Source organism: Silene latifolia, chromosome 6 (genome assembly GCF_048544455.1).
Source record: "Silene latifolia isolate original U9 population chromosome 6, ASM4854445v1, whole genome shotgun sequence".
Taxonomy (NCBI): domain Eukaryota; kingdom Viridiplantae; phylum Streptophyta; class Magnoliopsida; order Caryophyllales; family Caryophyllaceae; genus Silene; species Silene latifolia.
The window spans coordinates 123417865-123437906 of record NC_133531.1 but is presented as its reverse complement, the minus strand read 5'-3'; the positions used below and the strand labels follow the sequence as shown (position 1 = coordinate 123437906).

The window sequence follows — 20042 nt, the reverse complement described above, 5'->3', positions numbered from 1 at the left end:
CCTTGCTCTCCCCATTCTCCCACATTAACAATCAAGCATACAACACTCTAAATCACGATCCCGCTATTGATAACGTCGATTGTACATCTATACACTAGATAAACTTATTTACCTTGAACTCCTGCTTTTTAAAAAAATCTAGCAAAGAGTAAGGATTTTTCATGCTTTTTCGAAAGAGTAGTACTCCGTATAGTCCGTACAACTTAAAATATGGAGACTAAAATTATTCCTCGTTAACAGGTTTCTTAAAGGTAAGACACCAAATTATTAACATCATCTGTGCAAAGTAAAATGAGTCTGGATCACCCGTCCGATAAACTTGTCTCACTTTCTGTCCCATCCAGCAAAAACTGACATCTCGCAAAAAATATAACAAACTAAAATTATTCGAACAGGTTTCTTAAAGGTAAGACACCAAATTATTAACATCATCTGTGCAAAGTAAAATCAGTCTGGATCACCCGTCCGATACTTGTCTCACTTCCTGTTCCATCCAGCAAAAACTGACATCTCGCAAAAAATATACTCCCTCCTATTCACTATATTCTTCCCCTTTCCTTTTTGCACAAGAAATAAGAAAGTGAATTTGGACCACACAAAACACACTACTCCACATACAATTTAATTTGGACCACACAAATCAACCCAAAAAAGAAAATAGGGAAAAATAATCCGAATAAGGAAATAGGAAAGAATATAGTGAATAGGGGAGACTAACAAACTAAAAACAAATCACGTGCCCCATATCTCACTCCATCTTCTTCTTCCTTTCTCTCCCATAAAACATTAAAAACAGACTTAAAAGATAAAAAACCAACTGTGGGCTTGAGATGGGTAGAAGCGGGTCTGATTCCGCGGTGGTGCAGCAGTGGCTGTGAGCAAGTAACCGCAAAACAAAATCAAAATCTGGAATAATATGAAACACTTATGATATGACGGCTGGACCTGCGCTTCAATGGCTTCCGTTTCATCTGAATAATCAACATGTCGTATTCATTTACTGAAGCTCAACCGTTTACAATGTCCTCCATATATGTTGTTCAATTGGAACCATGTTTGTCGTCCATTGGTGCAACATAACTGCAAATAAAATTGATAGGAAATTAGAAAGCTGAAAAATATAACAAAAAGAAGTAAAAAAACGAACAGCAGATTGTTAGGGAAATTAATGCATGATTTGTTGACTTGGGAGACAATAAAGAATATATATGCACAATAACCATGTTGCCTTAATGTTGTTATCTACTTACAGTATATCGTATACAATTCTAATATGTGCACAACTCAACTACATATTAATATTAATATTAATATTATTCACAATTTTAATATGTGCACAACTCAACTACATACTATATTAATAACAAACCTCACATTATACGATTTTTTTAAACTAATTTATTTATTTTAGGTAATTAGTAAACATTGGACTCTCTGTAATTGCTCGAAAAAAACTTCCTTTAATAATATAGATAGATAGATGGATAGATAATAATAATGATAATTATATATATAATTGACGTTTAAATTAAATTTGTGGAATATAGGTTGTTAGTATAATAGGTTGTTAGGTTGTTAGATTAACCGACTTACCTAACTACCTATATATACCTATCATGTAATAAGTTGACTGTTATCAATTCTACAGAATACATCATTCATCTCTTTCATTCTTCCCTCTCTTCCTATCTCTTATCTCTCTAATCGTTTTCTATCATTCATCATGATCTAGTTTGATCATAGTTCATATGGTATCAGTGGTTTAAAAGATCCAATCAAACGCTTCCGCATCAATCAACAACTATATTCATTGTTAAATCTTTGAATACATTCTTTGTTTTTTTATCTCAATTACATAATCATGTCACAACCTGATACAAATTCTCAATCAGCTGTTCAAGATTCTCTATACTCTCCTCTCGATGATCCATTTTTTCTGTCACCAACTGATCAGCCTGGGTTGAAACTGTCCGAAACTCTGTTTGATGGTTCTAATTTTCGTCAATGGCAGCGAGACATAATTCAGGCTCTTCTCTCTAAAAACAAGATTGGGTTTATTTCTGGTGAATGTCTTCTTCCTGACAAGTCTGATAAAAGGTATAATGCTTGGATTCGTTGTGATATACTTGTTTCTCGATGGATTAAGAATTCTATGATTAAGACTTTACAAGATAATTTTCAATATACTCAGTCATCTAAGCATCTTTGGTCTGAATTGGTTGAACGTTTTGGTCAGCTAAATGTGCTAGAATTGTACGAGTTAAAGAAAGAACTTGCTAATATTAAACAAGAAAATGCCTCTTTGTTGGACTATTATGGCAAAATCAAGGGATTATGGGAAAACATAGATCGCATGGATCATGTGCCTCAATGTACTTGCGGGATTATGTCTAAATGTACTTGCAATATGTTCAAACGGTTGGTAGAAAGGGAGACCCAATCCAAGTTAATACAATTGTTGATGGGTTTACATGGTGGTTATGAACAAGTTCAATCCTCTTTATTGTCTATGGAACCCCTTCCTCCCATAAACCGTGCTTTAGGAATTCTGCAAAAGATTGAAAGGCAAAAATCCATTAATGATAACAACAATTCTGCTGTTCTTGAGACTGTTGCCTATGCTGCCAAGAAGAGATTTGGTAATCACAAATCTGTTGAAGACAATGCAAAGGGCAAGCGTTCTAAGGACAATTCTGGTCAAGCTAATGTTCTTGGGCAGTTTGTTATACCATGTGCTCAGTGTGGTAAATCAAATCATAAGACTGAAGATTGTTTTCAACTTCAGACTTGCTTGTTTTGTGACATTAAGGGACACATTATTGAGCATTGCTACAAATTCAAGGCTTGGAAAGCTAAGCAAGCTAAGAAAGCTGCCAATTTTGTTGGTACTGTTAATCCTGGCATTCCTAAACCTGCAAATAATGCAGCAGCTTGCCATAACCAGGATGTTGAATATGCGCCTGTTTGTGGTCCTATTTCTCAGAATGGGGGTCTCCTTTATCCCACATCTTTTGGTTATAATACACCTGGGATGTCTTTACCAGAACATCAGAATGCTTTACAATCTGCTGGTGTTTCTCATACTTCTCAAAGTTCTCGGGTTTCACAAGTTTCACCTGATATTGTGCAAGGTATTGTTAACTCTGTAATGACTAAGGTTCTTCATGCTTTATCTGACAAAGCTTCTTCTTCTCAAACTGATGAACCTAACTCTCAGGGTTATAGCCATTTTACATGTATCTCTCCTTCCTGTTCTTCTGTTAATTATGGTTTTTTCTTTTACAAAGACTGGGTGATTGACACTGGAGCATCTGACCATATGACTTCAGATGCTTCCATCTTACATGATGTTGTTTCTTTGACACAACCATTATTTGTAGCTTTACCTGATGGCACATTGAAACCAGTTTATAAAACTGGGACAGTATATCTGACCCAACATATTGTTCTATATGATGTATTGCTTATACCTGATTTTAAACCTAATCTCTTATCTGTTGGTAAGTTAATTTTCAGGTCTAAATTGCTTGTTATATTCTCAGATAACAATTGTTTGTTTCAGGACCCTTCAAGTAATACTACTGTTGCAATTGGTAAAAGAACTGGAGATTTATACATTCTTAAGAATTCTGTTACTTCAAAAACATGTAATACGACTAGCTTAAATACATCTAATGCTGTTCAGCAAATAAATGTAGATCTTTTTCATTCTAGACTTGGTCATTCATCTGTAGAGAAACTAAAGCATGTAAATCCTATTCTGATGAAAAGAATTAATAAAATGTTTTGTGAAACTTGTGTTCTGGCCAAGCATCATTCTTTGCCTTTTCATAGAAGTCTATCACATGCTACAAAATGTTTTGATCTTGTACATATGGATTTATGGGGGCCATATAAACAGTCTGATAGGACTGGTGCTCATTCTTTCTTGACTATTCTGGATGATTATTCCAGGAGTACCTGGACTTTTTTGCTTCAACAAAAGCCACAAGTTCCTAGTCTGATTATTAACTTTGTAAATCTAGTAGAGACACAATTTAATGCTAAAATCAAAGTCAGAAGATCTGATAATGGCACTGAGTTCTTTCAGACACAATGTCATGATTACTTTGCTTCTAAGGGTATTATTCATCAAAGGAGCATTGTTGGTAGACCTCAACAGAATGGTAGGGTGGAAAAAAAGCATAGACACTTATTAGAAACAGCTAGAGCTCTTAGGTTTCATGCCCAACTACCTATTAAGTTCTGGGGAGACTGCTTACTAACTGCTACATATTTGATTAACAAATTACCATCTTCTGTATTAAACTGGCAGACACCTCATGAGCTATTGTTTCATACTAAACCAGTTTATGATGAATTAAGGGTCTTTGGGTCTTTATGTTATGCTACTAGACCTATTACTGTCAGGGATAAATTCATGCCCAAAGCCAGAAAATGTCTCTTCATTGGCTATCCCCCTGCTCAAAAGGGTTACAAACTCTATGATTTATAGACACATGATGTCTTTGTCAATAGAGATGTTGTGTTTTATGAACATTATTTTCCTTTTAAAACTGCAAATGTTCAGCATTTTTCTACTGATTTTGTTTCTGATCTTGACATTGTAAAGGAATCAGAAACTGTTTTGTCACATAATATAGTAAGTCCTACTGATCAGACTGATAGCAATACTACAAATATAAGTTCTCCTCGAGTTTTACCTAGTAAACCTCCATCTAGCAATGGAGATGTGTTTGTACAGTCTGTCCCTTCTTCAGGTCTTCATGATGTAAGGAGATCCAGCAGGAAAAAAAAGACACCCAGCAGGTTATCTGGATATCATTGTCCTTCTGTTTCCACAGCTTTGCATACAGCAGTGATTAAACAGCTTGATAATTTTGATTCAAGCTATATTTCATCACTGTCTAATGTAATCCAAGAGCTTGAGCCTAGCTATTACAGTCAAGCTAGTAAAGATTCAAGATGGATAGCTGCAATGGACCAAGAATTATTGGCACTTGAGAAGAATAACACTTGGATATTAACTGATCTACTTAAAGATAAGAAGGCTATAGGTAGTAAGTGGGTATACAAGATTAAACATAGAGCTGATGGCACTGTGGAGAGGTTCAAGGCTAGGCTTGTAGCAAAAGGGTTCAATCAGATAAAGGATAAAGACTATAAGCATACATTTTCTCCCGTTGCTAAATTTACTACTGTTAGAACTTTGTTAGCAGTTGCAGCTATAAGGAAATGACCTCTTTTCCAATTAGATGTTAATAATGCCTTTCTTCACGGGTATCTTGATGAAGAGGTTTACATGAAGCCTCCCATGGGCTATACTAAGGCTAGAAAAGGTCAAGTTTGTAGGCTTCTAAGGTCCTTGTATGGCCTGAAACAGGCATCAAGGCAATGGAACCAGGAATTGTCAAAATTTTTGGTCCAACAGGGTTATGTGCAGTCTAAGCAGGACTATTCTCTTTTTACTCTCCAGAACCCTCTGACCAACAAATTGGCATTGGTATTAGTATATGTAGATGACATTCTCCTCACTGGTGATGATTTAGAAGCTTTGAATTCCTTGAAGACAGCCTTGCATTCTAAGTACACCATTAAGGATTTGGGTGAGATGAGGTTCTTCTTAGGACTGGAGATTGCTAGAAATGATTCTGGTATAATGTTGAACCAAAGGAAGTATGTTCTGGACATCATTAAGGATGCAGGCTTTGAGGATTGTAAAGTTGCATCATTCCCTATGCAGAAGGGTTTAAAGCTTGCTATTGACCAAGGTGAGCTTCTTCCTGATCCTGAAATCTACAGAAGGCTTGTGGGGAGGCTCCTCTACCTCAGTCTTACTAGGCCAGACATAGCTTACAGTGTACAACATTTAAGCCAGTTTCTAAGTCAGCCAAGAGAACCTCACTATCAAGCAGCACGGCATTTGATAAAATATCTCAAAGGGACGGTAAATGCTGGACTCTTTTATCCATCTACTGCATCCCTTACTTTGCAGGCCTACAGTGATGCTGATTGGGGCTCATGTGCATCAAGCTGTAGGTCGTTAAGTGGATACTGTATATTTCTAGGCGAGACTCACTGGTTTCATGGAAGACCAAGAAACAGGTCACGGTTAGCAAGAGTTCTGCAGAAGCAGAATATCGAAGTATGTCATATACCACCAGTGAATTGGTTTGGTTGGCAGGGTTACTCAGAGATTTCAGAGTAGAAATCAAACTGCCAATACCTTTGTACTGTGATAATAAAGTTGCACAGCACATAGCATTGAATCTCGTCTTTCATGAACGGACTAAACACTTAAATATAGATTGCCATTTTGTCCGGGACAAGCAGCTGGAAGGGTTTTTATATACTCAGCATGTTAGAAGTGGACTACAACTGGCAGACTTGATGACTAAAGCTCTTGGAAAACAGGAGCATCATTTTTTTTGTTGCCAAATTAGGCCTTAAATTGTACCAAGATGTTCCATCTTGAGGGGGAATGTGGAATATAGGTTGTTAGTATAATAGGTTGTTAGGTTGTTAGATTAACCGACTTACCTAACTACCTATATATACGTATCATGTAATAAGTTGACTGTTATCAATTCTACATAATACATCATTCATCTCTTTCATTCATCCCTCTCTTCCTATCTCTATCGTTTTCTATCATTCATCATGATCTAGTTTGATCATAGTTCATAAAATTCCATTCAATTAGTCCTGGCATGTTAATAACATTGATCCAACTTGCATGCATTCAGAATGTTTCAACGTTTCCTTAATTAATCGCGTTGCAAACTTAAGAGTGTATTATTTTAATACACGTTGCGTTTATAAGATGCTGTGAATGAGTAAATGTCAATTGTTAAGGACTTAAGATTACTGCGCATGTAGGGCGTATACAACATCTAACAAATCGACAAAATATAAATAAATATTCGACAAAATATAAATAAATATTCAACCCATACAATCATACAATTGACATTACTCATTTTCACACTGAGGTTAGAGGTTCAATTTTAGCAAGAGTTAATCCCAATAAAAAAGAGTTTGGTTTGTAATTTTAAAGTTAGGAATTCGGCTTCTATTGTATTAAAATATAGCCTATTGATAGGCAAACTATAAAACCTATGTTACTCCGACACTTCACTTAGTTGCCGTGTCGCGTGTCCGACACCTATTGTGTCGACATCGGCACGACACTTCGACACTTCATTTTAGACCAACAAATTGAAAAAATTGTACAATTAGTTGTATCCGACACTCGACACATGTCGGATACGACGCCCGTCTTAGAGAGTTGGGGTAACGCAGATAAATACTACTGTGATTCCTTAAAAAGGCCGATAAATTACCTTATCCTTGAACTAGGTGGGGGTCGTAAGGCCTACCTTTTCCCCTAAACTTTCTAGCTTAAAAAAAGACAAATGATATAAATAAAAAATTCAACCCATACAGTCATACAGATACAAAATACAAAATGACGAACAGAGTAAATTTGTGTGGACACGTGTCAGAAGTTGCTACGTGCGTATACAAAAGGGATTACAAAGTCACAAGTCAATATGTCAAAGTCACAAAGTCACGTGTCCAAATTTTTCGAGATGGGTTGAAAGCAGGTGACTTCAACTCACGTCTATCATCTGAAAGGATGAAATATGTTGATCTTACCTTAAAAAAAACCCCAATTCTTATTTCAGACCAAGGTATCCGTCTTATTAATAAGACGGATACCATATTCTCTCACAAAATACCCATTTAGGGTGAGTGGAGAAGCACATGGGGGGTCCCACCTTTGTCCCCTCTACCCATTTCCTCTCACACAACGACCCGTCTTAAAATCCGACCCGTTTTAAGCAAGACTTACTCTAAAAAAAAAGGTTACCGAAGCTCTCTATTTAGACTCAAAACCCGACTCATCTTATGCTTCTTTAATAGGACTAGTTTCGGGTTCCAAAACCTACTCTGTATAGAATCTTAATTGTTTGTTTTTTCTCAGCCTTTAATATATACAAATTTATCGTTATCCAAAAAAAAAATCATACTAATATATTATACTTCATCCAATTTGCGAAGGAACGATAACATTTTTCTTATTTGATGTGTGGGGGAATTGCTACATTTCGATTGGGTGAGATTCATCACTAATACTCATCTTTCACATCTTTTATAAAAGAAACAACAGTATCATATAGTTTTTCTAAATCGAGCTCGGAATAAATATGCTGCAAATAACGGTCTATCTATGCGATTAAGGCATTAAAAAGGATTAAAACCACCACTTTCAATAGAAAACCCACAACCACCAATCCTATACCACCGACAACCCTGTGATACCCAATGTCCGAAAACCTCTTGAATCTCCCTCGCCAGGGTCACCGTCCACATCCCATACCACCCTCCATCACTCATCGAACCCCTAACCATCCACTTTAATGACACTCCCCTCAACTAGAGTAGGCAATGGGCCGTGCTGGGCCGGCCCGCGTGTTGGCCCGTCGTGCCTTCCCCCAAAATTGGCCCGGCCCAGGCACGAATATTGGGCTCATCGGGCCGTGTCGTGCCAGGCCCACTGATAAAAACCTACGCCGCGGCCCGCTCAAGGCACGACCATTTTCGTGCTCGGGCCGTGCCTGACCCATGAGCTTTTCGTGCCTTGTCCGTGGGTCGGCCCATGTGCTTTAATATTTTTTTTTATTTAAAAAAAACGTTATATAATTGATATATTAATGTAATTTTTGTTTAATAAATGATGATTAATGGTTTAAATATATATTTTATTAAATATTGATGTAATTTTTGTTTAATAAATGATGATTAATGGTTTAAATATATATTTTATTAAATATTAATGTACCTTTTGCTTAATAAATAATGATCAACGGGTCATTCTTCGTGCCGGGCCGTGCCAAGTCCGTCGTGCCTGGTGCGTGTCGGGCTCCACCGTGCCTGGGCAGTGTCGTGCCTGAAGAAAATCGCGCCGGAGCCCGTCTCAAGCCCAGTCGTGCCGTGCCCGTGCTTCCTCGATTTTCTAGTCGGGCCCGGTCGGGCCGGGCTGTGGACCGTGTCGCCCACCGGCGGCACGGACCACAGCCCTTTATGCCAACTCTACCCTCAACCACAAAATCAACCAGATTTGGTGTTTTCGGGGTATATGAGAGGTCATTTCGTGGTTGGGGGAGTGTGTTACTAGGGTGAGAGGTCATTTCGTGGTTAGGGGAGTGTTTTACTAGGGTTGGTGGTGGTTTTCGTGGGTGGTGTAAAGGGGTTTAACAAGGTCAGTCTAAGAGGTCGCCTGCCAGCGATGAGGGAGGATGGCAATAGGATGGCAGCAAAGGTGCTGTAGGTGTGTGTGGTTATGGCAGCAGTGGTAATGGGCGGTGACTGGTGGTGGATGTATGTGTGTGATAGTGAGAGTTGGCTTTGTATGGCAAGGCAATGGCATACTTGGGGGTGACGGAGGTGAGCGTTGAGGAGTTTGGAGTAATGAGGAGGGTAAAGGAAAAGATGATTGAGCAAAAGAAACACAAACAAATGGAATGATGAACTGTCATTCCTCTACCCATTCATGAAACCCTTGAACCAAACGCTCCGTTAAGTGTATAATTCCACAAATACATTGAGGGATCAGAGCAGTAACCAAGGGCATGTGTCATTAGACTCAGAAAATACAACCATCAAACTCAAAATGTCAATGTAATCAAAACTTCAAACATTAATACCTTCTTTTGTTAGTCTGATCATCAACTCTACTTTGAACATAACAGCATGCCTCGCGTAGTAATTCCCCAAATTAACAAACGTTTGATATTTATGTGACTTGCTGAATCTAAAAGGATGAACAGTACTACTCATATGTGGACTTTTTGTTGTTTCGACTGATGACCGATGTTTATTTCTCTAAAGAGTCTCTAAAATCCAACTAATGCAGCCTAAAACAAAGTGACGATTTCTGATAACCTCAGTGTGCTGCTCCAGAGTTCCTTGATATAGCTATAACGTTGAAGTTCATCGAATTAGGGTTTTTCTGAATGATTCCTTTGATAACCTTTGCCGCATCCTGGAAAAAGGTCAATAATATCAGAAAGCAATTGCAGTCACGAAAGTCTTAATAAAATAAATAATACACCTGATAAATCAAGTCGAGTTGGTACTTGGCTAGGAGAAAATCTTGGTTAATTTAGCGAGAAATTCTCAGTGGCTGTTAGGTCATATGCATAATCCTTGAATCACGTCAAGATCCCTTTAATCTCTTAAAACAAGGTCTCATATTAATAGTGGGAGATTTGCCCATTTAATCATTTGGTTGACTCGTTCGAACTAATAAACGAATTATATATGAGACAATCTCACAAAAGAACTGTGAGAGACCGTCTCATATAAGAACTTGTGAAGGTCCTTGTACACAATTTCTTCAGCCTTCTGAATCTTATAAAACACAATAAAGTGAAAATACTCTCGAATCTAGATTCAGATGAAGGACCTGCAGTAAAGTTTCCTGAGAGGATGGTCCGTGTGATACTGGTCTTGCTCTCCTACCATCAAGTTCATACAGTTCCCCTGAGAAGTCATAATAAGTTCAGAAAATAAAAAAGAGATGAATAATATGAATATTAGTAAAACATATGATATGAAAAACAGAGTATTATACCATCAACACAAGAGAAGCAAATGAAATGAGTATCCACAATATCTGGGGCCTGTCGAGGGATAAAATCTAATTAGATGAGTATGAAGTATCTAAAGACAATGAAACTTCATATTACATTAACACACCCTACATATAAACTTTATCTAGTAAAATTATTGGGGTTAAGTTATAAAATCCACCAGCATCAACCGCAGCTCTCGTGACTCCCTTTACACCCCTACCAATAACATTACGCCAATATCTCAGCAGCTCCCGCAAAATTGTGAGGTAAAGGGGGGCTAATTTACATTGCCTTAGCCTTAGCCTTAGCCTTGTTTTATTAAACACACAGAGAGAGTTTCCTCCTGCCTCAAAATGAAAATTGCGTTAAAAATTGCCCCAGATTATTGCTACTTTATTACAACATAAAATGAAGCTCAAACAGTTTAGTGCCCTTTTGCGTTACTCCTACATAATCCAGAATCAATCTCTTTACACTCCTACTACCAACAACATTATGTCAACACCTCAATGCCTCCCGCAAATTGCGAGAAAAAGGACTATCGTTTGTAGCCTTAGCCTCAACACGAGAGAGTGTTTTCTGATGATACAAAATGAAAATTGTGTTAAAAATCGCACCAAACTAAGTCACTAAGCCATTTTGTTTTATTCCATCATAATCCAGAATCACATAATAATGAGTCATTGCTTCACTGGAACCCTTATTAATGCAATATTCTAATTAAATGTTCTTGGGAGTTTGGGTGAACCTTATTGATGAAACTGAACTCCACATATCACACTAATTTCTCTAGGAAAAAAAAAAACTATATTAAAGCCATAGAATGAAAGACATCAGTTACTACATCAGAGCCCACATTATTTTTAGATTGCCTATGAAATACAATTTGCTATGCAAAATAGGTGCTTGCAATCCTTTGCAATCCATTTCCATGAAGTAGGAGAAAGTTAACCTATTTGGTTAAGGGTTAATTCGAAAAACTTTCCGTTGCTAAAGGGAGAAGTGCATAAGGTCCAACTACAAGTGCAGCCAATGAGCCAAGTATAAGAGGCCAGGTATAACAGGCCAGGTATAACAGGCCAGGTATAACAGGTAATGATAATGATGAAGCGAAGTACAATAGGCAAATAACACAGGCAAATGACGGACAAAATCAAAATACTATATGACTCAGAGCTACCATTGAAGTGGTTGTACTATATCGCTCAAACTCATCAGGAAATCCGAGGATTTAATATAGTGTTTTAAAGTGGTTGTACATTGCTTTATAGTAAAAAAACTCACAATTGAAGTGATTGTACTATGTCGCTCAAACTCATGAGGAAATATGATGATTTAATATATGGAGTGCTTTAACTGAAGTAGTTGTACATTGCTTTTAGCAAAAAAAAACTCAAGAGCACGAAAGCCATCCATGGAAGTAGGATCGAAACCAACATCCAGGGATCAAGTGAAGAGAGGCTAAGCAACGGACATAGGTTTATAATATAACCCAACTAAGCCCAACTGAAGTCGTCATCTCTTCATTAATTAAAGCATAAGACTATCTTAGAATAGACATATTGCATGCGAGTTTTTAAAATTTAAGGCTGAACTTCAAAGATTTCAAATTTGAAAATCTATTTGGAAGCTCACATCAAGGTTTAATTATAGTAAAAACTAGCCAAACGCTGTAACCCAAGTTTCAACGTCACCTAACTTATGAGTGAAGGCTTCACTGCCAATTAAGCTCCTGGAAGGGATGCCTTTTAGCTGACTCCCAAGGGGAGCTTCAAAATTCCCTATCTAAGAAGTTATCCACAAAGCCAAGCTTGATGGTATATGCGATCTCACGAAGTCAATTAGCTTATGAAAGAGAACGTCATTAACCAACATCAAAAGTTTCTCTAATAAACTAGATTTGGAGCTACATCATGTGACCTCTACAGATTCCTAGCATTAAATAAAACCAATGGGACATGATTAAAAAGTTGAACAGAGATCATGCGTACTTCATTTTCTTTATCTGCTATACATTCAGATGATTTGTTAAGGTCAACTTACCACAGTATCACCAGCAGTAGCTGCTACTGAATGAGCAGATTCCATTTCGGTATCTTTCTCCAGGAACAGGGCCCGCTGAAATAGATGAAAAATATTATTAAAACTTGAGCCCTTTCCACATTATTGCAAAATGAAAAAGAGAAGGCCAACAATTAACCTCTCTAGGATTCATGTTGGCTGTGGCTTTATAAAATCTATCCAGAAAAGAATCTTCTCCTGCGTAAAGAGCGACGTAAATAAATAAAAAATCAATCAAAATACATGATCAATGGCAAATGAGGTCTACAAAACGCTGGAACCAGCTTCACTGGATAATCAAGGGTCTTTGAACCAAGCAACCTTTGCCGTTTGCCTAAATCAAAACTAGTTGTTAATATGTACCAATCTTTCGAAAACCTCATGAAAGAGGTACAATTAGTTTACGAGCATGGTTCAGAATCTCGGTAGAATTGTATCAGATTCACTCTACCGATACGAGATATCGCCCGAAAAATCACTGAGATTCACCGCAATCTGTCCGCAACGCGCGATTAAGAACCGATCATACCGCTACCGCGAATATGACCGATACCGAGACTTTGAACCATGCTTCTGAGTATTGAAGTGCTTGTGCAATTATAGCAAAAAATGTTTCATCAATAACATTACTTTGGCCCACAAAATTTCTATTTTTCTCACAAAACAAGCCTGTTTGTATAGAATTTGTAAATGACACATTGAGTTACATGATTAAGAAATAAGAAAGAAAATGAACGGAGAAAAAAAAAACTATATATTTACAATTAGTCTTGCTGAAGACGGGTCGGAACAAGTGACAGGTAATGCCACTCACAAAACGAATAGGGGGGACAAGGTGGGGGCACCTCCATGTGCTTCCCTCTCTCCTCTATTTGGGTCATTTGTGAGAGAAAATGGTATCCGTCACTACAAAGTGACGGATACGTGCCGTCACAAATGAGATTTTGTGATATATTTAACATTATACTATGCTCGACCAGTTCTGGTACCGTAGCTTTATAAACAAAAAAGATCCAGAATCAAATTATTGCCACAGACAAAGTAGTTGCGTGTACCCCATTTACATTGCTAACACTTTGGGGACTGGGCATATAAGTATAGATGACATGAGCTATCCTCTTCCATTGATATTGTAAAGAGAATGGTTCTTTATGGTTATACTTGCTGGTGGCTGCCATAAAATTTCTCCCTTTCCTTATAAGAATAGTACACTTCCATATTTCAATGTGCTAGAAGTTTCCATTTCCAATGGAGCCAAAGACTCATCACCCTTTGGTTCTGGATTATGATGGAATAAATCAAAATTGCTCAATAAAGTGGTCGCAAATCTTTCTATTGTCAAGCACCTGTCCTTCAATGCAGGTCTTGACGCAATTTTCATCTTTTCATCTTGGGTCATTTGAAAACAGCTTCTTTGTGTTGCTAACACAAGGGTAACAATGCGTACATCCGACCCCCCCTACCCCGCAATTTGCAAGGGCCATTGAGGCACTGAGGTTATGTCGTTTTTGTATTTCAATGTGGTAAAACCACATCTTAGCATGTACTCTATCCACACAAGTCTCAAGCACTTTCACATTGCTGCCCAGCCTAGAAATAATTATCCTTTCATCAAAAACTTTCTCAACATTTGGACGATAAAACTAGGTATTATTGTTATGACACAACCACTCACCTGCAATTCACTTTTTCTTCACACCCGCTCCTCAACGACACCCCCAAAAATTACCAAGGAGGACCTAATTAACAAATGGCGAGATCATTATTATAGTCCAAGACTATTAAGATAAATTTACACAGAAACCTTTCCTTTCCAAAACCAGATCAAAAGTGAAGAGTATCTACTATTTTTTTAGTTCATGTTCACACTGACCCACATATGTGAGAATTTACATCAATTATCGCGTATTCTCTTAAGGCCAATAATAAAGTAATAAACTTCTCGAGAGAAACAGGAAACCTCAGAGAAGTAAGCGGTTTCAGTTTTACTTGATCAAAATAACTGTTCCTGAGACATCTGCTGTCAATACATCCAAGTGACAGCTCATGAACCAACTACCCTGCTTAAGGTGACAGGTTATTAGCAGCTACACTAAACTACACACATATGCACTTGACTATTTACATTTTCTACATTTGCATAACAAATTGGATTGGGTGGGGTGGAAATGGAAGCATCCATTTTCCCTCCTACAAGCTATATTAAAGTCCTTCTCAAATAAGAAAGTGTAACTATGTCACGCCTCGTGAACATTTTCTACATTTGGATAACAAATTGGAAGTTGTGGTAGGTTTGTGGCAGCCAACAACTGTGTCATGTCTTGTGAGCATGAACTGAAAAGAGCAACTTGAAATAAAGAAAAAAAACATACGAAGCTTAATCTCAGACGTGACGTTGCCAATAGCATGTAAAAGCCCTACTGTCCCGCACGCATTTCCCACAGTCTGCTGTGTGAAATAGACTTTCTTGTTGTACTCCTGGAGCATGAAAGCAACAATATAACTTATGTTAGCAAACAACAAACTAACAAAAAGTGAAAACATTTATAATTAACCACGTTTAAGAAGGCATTTTAGCTTCGCCTTGCCAGAAAAGCTGAATAAAGGCAAGCATATCCAATCCATTCCATCAATTGTGAAATTCACAATTTTGACCGTAAATTGTATTTCCTAACAGCAAATAATGCCTTCGTGTATGGTCATGGATATGAAATAGCACTACAGTGATTTTTATATCAGTTTTTGATCAAGTCTTCAGCATGAAAATGTGCGCCCTATCAGTGTTATTCGCATATGACTTATTATGTCAAAGTTGAAATGTCAGCCAAGATAATATATTAAGTGCGATAAAAAAATCACATGGTCACACCTTCAAAATAACAGGTACAAGCATATCAAGTAATCAAACAGTCATAATACTCAAACTTACGCCATACAAGCTCTCAAAGGATTGAATACAAAAATCATCACCGCATTCTTCCTATTTCCCTAAAATCGGATGCAGAATCATTCCTCCCTAATGCCAAAATTAACTTTATTGGATCAAATAATCAAGTTTCCAGTCCTACATCTAGAAACCCACAATTTCCACCCTAAATTTTGAAAACATAATGGCATGACAAAGATGTTCAAAGATGGATTCGCCAACTGCGTCGTCCTCATTTTCCGTGATAAAGTATCAACTAGAAACAAACTGAGGCTTTGTTTCAGTAATGAGTAAACAACCAGCTTTAAAACCAAAAATCCTGCAACTCACCTTATCAACACTGTCTTCTTTCACTCTCTCAGCTTCACTCTGCCACGATAAAGTAATAGCAAATCAGTACCAAACCAGCAACCATCAGATTAATTAAAACCTGGGCATTTAAAAGGCCCCCACCACAAAAGAGATATATACCTCAGTAGTAAGTGGATAGAGGAAAAGCACGGCAAGAACGGGTTGTGGCACCATTGCAAGCAACTCTTCATCCAACCCGTAAACATCATTACACTCAGCTTCGCCTTCGGGTAGACCAAGTCCCCATAGGAACTGCAATAATCATAAAACAAAAGTAATACTCCTACAACACATATGGACACATCCACTAGAAATTTCCTATCTAGAATTTTAGATGATACAAGAAAAACACATATTTTACCATTGGGGCCTTGCCAATCATTAATTACATACCCATTATACAACATGCAATAACTTTATACTCCCTTTCTCCTTCCCAGTCATTTGTTTACCTTTTGGACCAAGGAAAGAATAAGAGACCTATTATTGAATGACAAGTGGACCAAATTGAGCGTGGATTATAAAATTGCTCATCAAAAGTATTACCAAAATAGTAAAGTAAACAAATGACATGTACCCTTCAAATAATGTATTCCGCGAGTTATGGACACTTGCACTAAAAATTGCCTATCTAGAATTTTAGATGATACAAAAAAAAAAACATATTTTACCATTAGGGCCTCGCCAATCACTAATTACATGCCTATCATACAACATGCAATAACTCCCATCCTTGAAAAAATATGTTCCCTTCAAATAAATAATATATTCCGGGACTTTAGTAACCGCAGAGGTACACAACGATCCAATCAGTTCCGCTAAATTTCATACAATCACATACTCCATATCATTTTGCACTAAATCATTGGCCCTAAGTAAAGATTCTATAAGATATTCAACAGATTCAGTAAAGTTGAGATTGCAAAAGGCGAAGTATCCACAAAATTTAACGCTATTTATCAAATACAGTATTAAATTAAAAGGGAAGAAGATACCTGATTCATGACATCGGGATTAGCTTCAAGAGGAAGCCATCGTTTAACTGACTGCGATCCGGCGGCCATTTGTTCTGTTAGTAGAGAGCGCTTTCGATTTTCAACAAAAAATTGATCGATAAGGTAGAGTCGCAAAACAGTAAATAGGAGTATAATAAAAGAGAGGACAATTTGGATTCTTCGCTTGCTATTTGTTGAAATGCTAGATGGCATATGGAGAGACCTCAACGTGGTTAGTGGTTACTTGCCTATGGGCCTACGCCTCTCACTTGCTCCCTTCCGGATCGATGATTATACGGTTTTTAAAATTATTGTAAACTATTATTGGTGCGGTTCGGTTTATTTTTATTATCTTTATTTACCATTAATTTTTTTTTTATTAAATAAAATTAATTAAAGTTGCATAACCCATAAATTTATCATTAATATATTTTTCTATGACATCCTAAAATTACGATGAAATAAATTTTGAGACAAATTCACTACTCCCGCTATTAATATTCTACTCTTATTAATAACATTTCACTACTTGTTACTTTCACTACACCCGCCGTAATTATTGTTATTGTCACTACTGTCGCATTAACATGATAATTTCACTACTTCCGCCGTAATTATTGTTGTTACTTTCACTATTGTCGCATTAATATTGATTATTTTACTACTCCTGCCGTTGTTTCTACCACTTTCACTAATCTCGCTGATAATATTATTACTTTTACTATTTAGATGAGTGATTACTATCATATTACTGACGAAATTACTTTTACTACTTATGCAAACAATTTTAAGAGGATTATATATCTATATAAATATATTACATATATGCATTAAATCAAATCGAAAGAATTATGCAATATTATATATTATGGAATATAACTTGAATTATTTATAACCTACTCATATTATATTTTTTTATGTTAAATAATTAAATAATACATCTAATAAACTATAAAGTTTAATAAAATCACATATAATTTTATGATGATAATAACTAATACCATAAATGTGCATGTTTATACTAATTAATTATTTTATTTTAAGGAAACTGACCATCTTCTAGTCTTTTATAAATATTTAGGAAAATTACCAAGCATCTTATTTCTTTTAGTCCCCTTGAAATTGACCATCTTAATTAATTATTTATTTTAAGGAATTTACCATATTAATTAATTATTTTATTTTAAGGAAATTTACCATATTTTAGTCTCATACAAATGTTTAGGAAAATTACCAAACTTCTTTATAATTTAATTTTAACCCAAACTATATAATATTTGCATTGAGATCTCTTAATTGGGCTCATCACATGGTGCTAGTGATTTAAAACTATATAGTATAATTAACTAGTTTGAATGCTCGTGCGTTGCAACGGGATAATTAACTTATTTATAATACAAAAAAAAAACGTTATAAGGGTTTAATGTTTACATTCTATGTCTTATGATTTGTTTACATATTATTGAAATATCTCTTTCAAAAAAAATAAAAGATTAATATATACGTGAGTTAACTCTTATTTATAATCATATAATCACCCTACCTTATACTAATCTTTCGATGTGGGACAATTCTACTATTTATAAGTAATATATTCACCAAACTTGGATTTTTTTTTCTGATGTGGGACAATTCTACTATTTATACGTAATATATATTCATCAAATCTGCATTGTTTTTCAATGTGGGACAAATAACATACTCAGAATTACACCATCTTTTTTGCACTTAGTTCGATATCCAATCAGATCTCGAATACCGAATACACACAATTGCTACTAATTATATCTAATAGTTATATTTAAAATTAATAATATGATCAAGTACTCTCCATTAATATTTGTACGTTGTTTTTCTTCAAAAAAAATTTAACATAATTGAGATACGGAAATTTTCCGTGGTACCCCTTAATTTTGTCAGATTTTCCATGTTACCCCTACTTTTAAGAATCTGCATATGGTACCCCCTAATGTAATGGCTGTTAAATGGACGTGAAGTTTGAAGGCGTGACAATAAAATAACAATTAAAACATAATACCCCCTTTATTATTTTATGGGTACGGATATCTCTCTTTTAAATGAAAATTTAATTAGCTATATCATTATAATATTGAAAATTTCCCATGGTAACCTTGAAATTTGATAGATTACACATGCTACCATGGACGTTTGTTTTCTATTTTTTTTATCATAATTAAAATATGTGCAAATGATAGGAACCTATACTCTAATGATAGAATATTTTTTAACACAATTATAATTATATTATTTAAACGTAGTATATTTACCACACCTACGTTATTTTTCAATATGAGACCTATAAATCTATAGGTAGAAAATATAATGATATAATCTTTTAAGAGCTCTTCAAGACAATACTTAAAAGACTCAAAACATTTTGGGTTGATGTCTATGTTCCAAGGATGCCTCCTATTTATAATCATAGAATCACCCACTTTATGCTATATTTCGATGTGGAAAAATTCTATTTTTTATATGTAGTATATTTATCACACCTATATTATTTTTCAATGTGGGACATATAACATACTATGAAATACACCATCTTTAATATGTGCAAATTATATGAAATCTATATATACTCTAATGATAGCATTTCTTACCATGAATCTAATAGTATTATTTTCATAATTTTTTTACCGACATTATTTTGTCAGATAAAATATAAAAGTTTTTATATAAAAAAATTAGAAACATCATTTGAATATAAAATAAGAAATACAGAGTATACATTATAATAACTAAAAGATTTTCCAAAGATTAACTTAGGTTAGAAATCATTATTGTAGAGACAGTAATTTAATACAAACTCTTTTAAGAGCTCTCACTGACAATACTTAAGAGAATCAAAAGATTTTGGGTTATGACTTCTATTTATAATCATAAGATCACCCTGCCTTATGGTAATCTTCCCATGTGGGACAATTCTAATATTTATACATAGTATATTCATCACGCTTACAATACTTTTCAATGTAGGACAAATAACATACTAATTATACCATTGTTTTCGCACCTACTTTGACATTAACCCGATTTAATAATGAG

At 35.7% G+C, this 20042-nt stretch overlaps 1 protein-coding gene across 2 annotated transcripts; it reads right to left on the bottom strand.

Annotated features, from left to right (window-relative positions):
* Positions 1-9679: 9679 nt before the first annotated feature.
* On the bottom strand, positions 9680-17240 carry LOC141587207 (ubiquitin carboxyl-terminal hydrolase 3-like). 2 transcript variants are annotated; one of them, XM_074408655.1, is made up of 9 exons: positions 16974-17240; positions 16099-16230; positions 15958-15996; positions 15074-15179; positions 12841-12899; positions 12684-12758; positions 10640-10688; positions 10472-10548; positions 9680-10048 (listed from the first exon to the last, which is right to left on the bottom strand). In XM_074408655.1, the coding sequence occupies exons 1-9, from the start codon at positions 17184-17186 to the stop codon at positions 9950-9952; spliced, it is 849 nt and encodes a 282-aa protein (XP_074264756.1). In that variant the 5' UTR covers positions 17187-17240; the 3' UTR covers positions 9680-9949. The 2 variants fall into 2 exon arrangements, with proteins under 2 accessions (XP_074264756.1, XP_074264757.1); XM_074408656.1 differs by lacking the exons at positions 9680-10048; positions 10472-10548; positions 10640-10688 and adding an exon at positions 11124-11219 and having other exon boundaries at positions 16974-17225.
* Positions 17241-20042: the final 2802 nt, after the last annotated feature.